Source organism: Nannospalax galili, unplaced genomic scaffold, assembly GCF_000622305.1.
Source record: "Nannospalax galili isolate Female #2095 unplaced genomic scaffold, S.galili_v1.0 scaffold120, whole genome shotgun sequence".
Lineage (NCBI taxonomy): Eukaryota > Metazoa > Chordata > Mammalia > Rodentia > Spalacidae > Nannospalax > Nannospalax galili.
The window spans coordinates 3,385,625-3,389,958 of record NW_008350324.1 but is presented as its reverse complement, the minus strand read 5'-3'; the positions used below and the strand labels follow the sequence as shown (position 1 = coordinate 3,389,958).

At 42.5% G+C, this 4,334-nt stretch overlaps 1 protein-coding gene across 1 annotated transcript; it reads right to left on the bottom strand.

Moving 5' to 3' along the window:
• Positions 1–2,785: 2,785 nt before the first annotated feature.
• Positions 2,786–4,078, bottom strand: LOC103745583 (melanoma-associated antigen B16-like). The gene has a single exon (XM_008847538.1). It carries the CDS (start codon positions 4,076–4,078, stop codon positions 2,786–2,788), a length of 1,293 nt encoding a protein of 430 aa, XP_008845760.1.
• Positions 4,079–4,334: the final 256 nt, after the last annotated feature.

The following is a 4,334-nucleotide window of genomic DNA, read 5'->3' as shown; positions in this document are numbered from 1 at the left end:
GTCTTATGTGAATTGAAGTGGGAAGACCCAACCCTCTGTGGGTGGCACCATTCCCTAGACAGAGGGTTCTGAACTATGCAAGAACGGGAAATCAGCGGAGCGCAAGCACACGTGCTCACATTCGCCTCTCTCTGCTCTTGACTGTGGATGTGATGTGACTAGCTGTTTGAAGTTCTGCTGTCTTGACTGCCCCACAGTGATGAACGGTAACCTCTCCCTTGATTTTCTTGTTCTCAGAGAATTTTATCACAGCAACAGAAAGAGTAGTTAATTTAGGACCTGAGACATAGTACATCTTGAATGTGTTGAAATTTCCCAAAATGCTCTTAAAAATGTAAAAATGGGTTATTATGGAAAAAGTTTTCAAGTTTGCTTTGTTTTTAACACCACTGGCCTTGTCAAAGCCTTTACTGTGCTAATAAAAATTTTAAATCTTCAACATGGTATGTTCTAAATATACTTGGCTAACACTCCCTTTTCCAACAGAAGCAACAATAATGAGAACACAATTGTTACGTATGGAGTACCTACAATGTGTTAACATAAACGGTTTCTATTCTGTAATAGTCAGCTATTGTGATAATGCTGTGTAACAAACAGCCCCTAAACATCAATGGCTTACACCAATAACATTCTTTCTTCTCTTCTTCCCTGTGGGTGGTTAACTGGTGTGCCCAGGTGTTAGGCTGTTGCTTGAGCTCATTTCTTTTCTTTGTTCCCTATCACTTTGGACCAAAAGTTGATGCATCATTAGCTTCCTAGGATACCACCTATCATGGTTCAGGACAGGTTTTGAATACAACACAACCCTACAGCTATTGTCTATATGCATGCCTTCATTTAATTCTTTTGACAACTGTCAAGACAGGCACTTTTACCCCTTCACAAGTTTTTAAAATGACAAAAACTGAAGGTCCCAAGTCTCACATCTGGTAATTGAACTATCTGTACCCTCCACTTCAGGCCAGCTCTAGAGGTCTGCTTTGATGTTCCTTATCTGCATTTCCTTCAATTCTGCTACCATATTTACTCATGTTGATCTTACATGCCATGAACAGTTTTATGTTTCAGTCCAGCAGTTTACAGATGCCCATGGCCCAGCATTTGTGTAGATAATTACATTACATTTTTTCCTAATGCATTACAACGTCCAAACCTGTCATCTTTAAAGTTGTGTCTCCCATAAACAATTGGGAGTTTACGGATGTTGTAGACCCTGCTGGAAGTTTTCTCCTGTGCTCTTAGCACAAACCCTCCTTGTGAATGTGGGTGGTGTCCTAGTGGGAGCATCAGCACCTCTCCCCAGAGAGCATACCCTGGCCTCTAGCTGCCAGGATGGACCAGAAGTCCCAGATACTGCCTTGCCCAGGTACAACCCAGAGATGATGGCAGGAGTTGGAGGATGGTGCTCTTGGCTTCTTAGCCCTCAGGGCGAATACCTCCCAGCATGCCCTGTACCTCATCTCAGAATTCCCCCAGCAGGACTGAGCCTCAGTTTCCCAAAGGAAGAGTCTGCTCATGAATCAACTCTCTGCCCTTACTGATACCTCCTGGGATATCTTCCCAAAGCAAAGCAAATACAAACAAATAGTAGATTCTTAGACACTCGTGTCAGGGTCTACTGCTGGGGAACCGTTTCTCCTCCAGTTTTATTCTGTTGCTGTGATAAAACATTGATCAAAGACAACTTAGGGGAGGAAAGGGTTTGTTTGGGTTCACAGGTTACAGTCCATCATTGAACGAGGTCAGGACAGGAGCTTGAAGCAGAAACCACGTAGAAACACTACTTGCTGGTTCACTCATGGGCTCATGCTCAGTGACATTTATTTTTATTTATTATTTATCATTCATTCATTCATTTGTTCATTCATTCATTCATTCATTGCCACCACTCCCAGACTAGCTAGCCTTCTTATATAGCCCAGACCCACTTGCCCAGTGAGTGACACTACCCACAGTGGCCTGGATCCTCCTACAGTTATTAAGACAATGCCCCACAGAGACAGCCACAGACTAATATAACCTAGGTATTTCCTCAGGCAAGGCTTCCCTTTCAGGTGACTCTAAGCTGGCAATTAAAGGTAACTGGGACAATACCGGAGACACTAGGTGACCGTTGTTCATAAACTATAATTGTTCACAGCAGGAGGGGAGGAAGAGTTTCAACAGTAGAGATGAATGTGATCAAAGTACATTATATACAATGCGACAGTCATGAGCCCAATACTCTTGTACAATTAATGTATGCTAATAAAAATAAAAGGTTAATAAATATACAATAAATATAAAAAGAGTTAATCTCTCTGCCAAAGGGGTAACTGCTTACATTTTTTCATTCATTTATACTTAAGGGTTTGTTTTGGTAAAATTTATTAAATTTATTATTTTACAACTATAAAGTTAAGCAGCTCTCTCTATATCATTAAGAAATAAAATTCAGGAGGGAAAATATAAGACCAAAGTTATTTTAAAGTTGAAAACTTAGCAAAACCATGGTATAACTCCAGATACAGATAGATGGATTTCTGAATTAGTTTTATACCACAACAAAACACTTAGTGCTAAATTTGTATACAGCATTAAATGGAAAATTTGAAACTAAATAAAAACGCTATTAAACAAAATATTCGAATAACAAAAGCAAACAAGAAAAGAAAAAATAGCACGGTATAAATACAAAATAGCACACTACATAGCTACTCTTCTCTCTGGATCAACCCACGGCCTATACCTTTTCAACTGAAAACTCTGAAAACCATGCAGGAACAGTCTATCTCTGACTGTACTAGGGTGAGGGGAACCTATTGGCCATGTCACAGGAGCTTTCGGAGGCCATTGAACTGGAGGTAGCTCTTTCTGAAAGCATAGTAAGTACTCTCTCTTCTTCTAACAGAGCCTCTTCATATTGAGACTGGAAATCACTGGGGTGTCCCCCATGAACCTTGGTCAAATACTCTAAAACTTTGATTTTGCTAGTTTCAGCATGAGCTCTTGGGCCCCACATATATTCATACCTCACAGGAAAGCTATCAGGCACTGGCTGGTATTCAAGGTAGTGCTCCCTCACAAACTCTTCAGTTACAAGCTGTCTGGGATCCCCAAAGAGGAAATGCGGTACCCCAGCAGTGATTCCCATTGGATTCAGCACTCCCCATATCTCCTCTTCGGTAGCACGATTGCCCTTTATGAAGACCACACCTAGGATAAGTATTAGGAGACCAGTCTTGGGAAAGGAATATCCATGATTATGCATGCCATCATAGGTGAGGCCTAATTTAATAAAGAGGCCATAGAAATGATTGACAGGATCTACTTCCCTCACCTCTAGGCCAAAGACCATCTCCATGCGGTCATTTGCTCGCATGAGGATCTCGTGGAAGTGACTCTTGTCTTCTCTGATGACAGTTCTTATCATATCTTCCCTGCTCATTAACTCTCTCATCTGATACTTGCAGAGCATGTAATTCACCATGAAATCTACTTTCTTACCTACACGATCATCAGGTGCATGCTGCATAACTGGCAGAAGTGATAGGTTAAATGGAATACCCTCTGCTAGGTTAGATGGGCTACCCTGCACTAGGTTAAGTGGGATACCTTGCACTTGTTGCCTATTGGGACCCTCACCAGATTGGTTTAAAGATGAGGCTGCAGCAGCAATGGCAAAGACAGAACTCTCAGGACCCCAAGAAGTACTGAGTGTCTCATCCATAGGATCTTCCTTCTGGTTGCTAGGCAACAAAGGATGAGAGGAGGAAGATGGCTCCTTTACATTCCCAGAAACTTGTGCAACCTCTAGGCCCTGGGTCTCCTTGCAGGTCTCGCCTTTTGGGCTGCTAGACATAAGAGGATGAGGGGAAAAACATGGCTCTTCCACATCCTCAGAGACCCATGTAACCTCAAGGCCCCCAGTCTTCTTGCAGGTCTCGCCTTTTGGGGTGGTAAGTACCAGAGGAGGAGGGATGGACCGTGACTCTTCCACTTCCTTGGAGATCTGTGCAACTTCAAGGCCCTGGGTCTCCTTGCAGGTCTCGCCTTGGTCAGCTCTGCACTTTGGATTCTCTTGAATCTGAGACATGATGATTCTAGTGTCTAGAAGCAGACAGGGATGTAGACAGGATGGCAGCAATCAGGAATCACTGTCTTGAATCCTGAAAGCAACTTGGAATCTTCCCTCTGATGGTCTGAAATTACTGCTTCAGCTCAAAGGTCACAGTTCACATCTCTGTAGGAAACCATCAAAACAGTTTGAAGACACTAGACATTCAGAAACAGAACACAGTGGATGGCCATACCACCCCTTCCAAGGTTCATCTTTTTAATCAAGGGCAGTA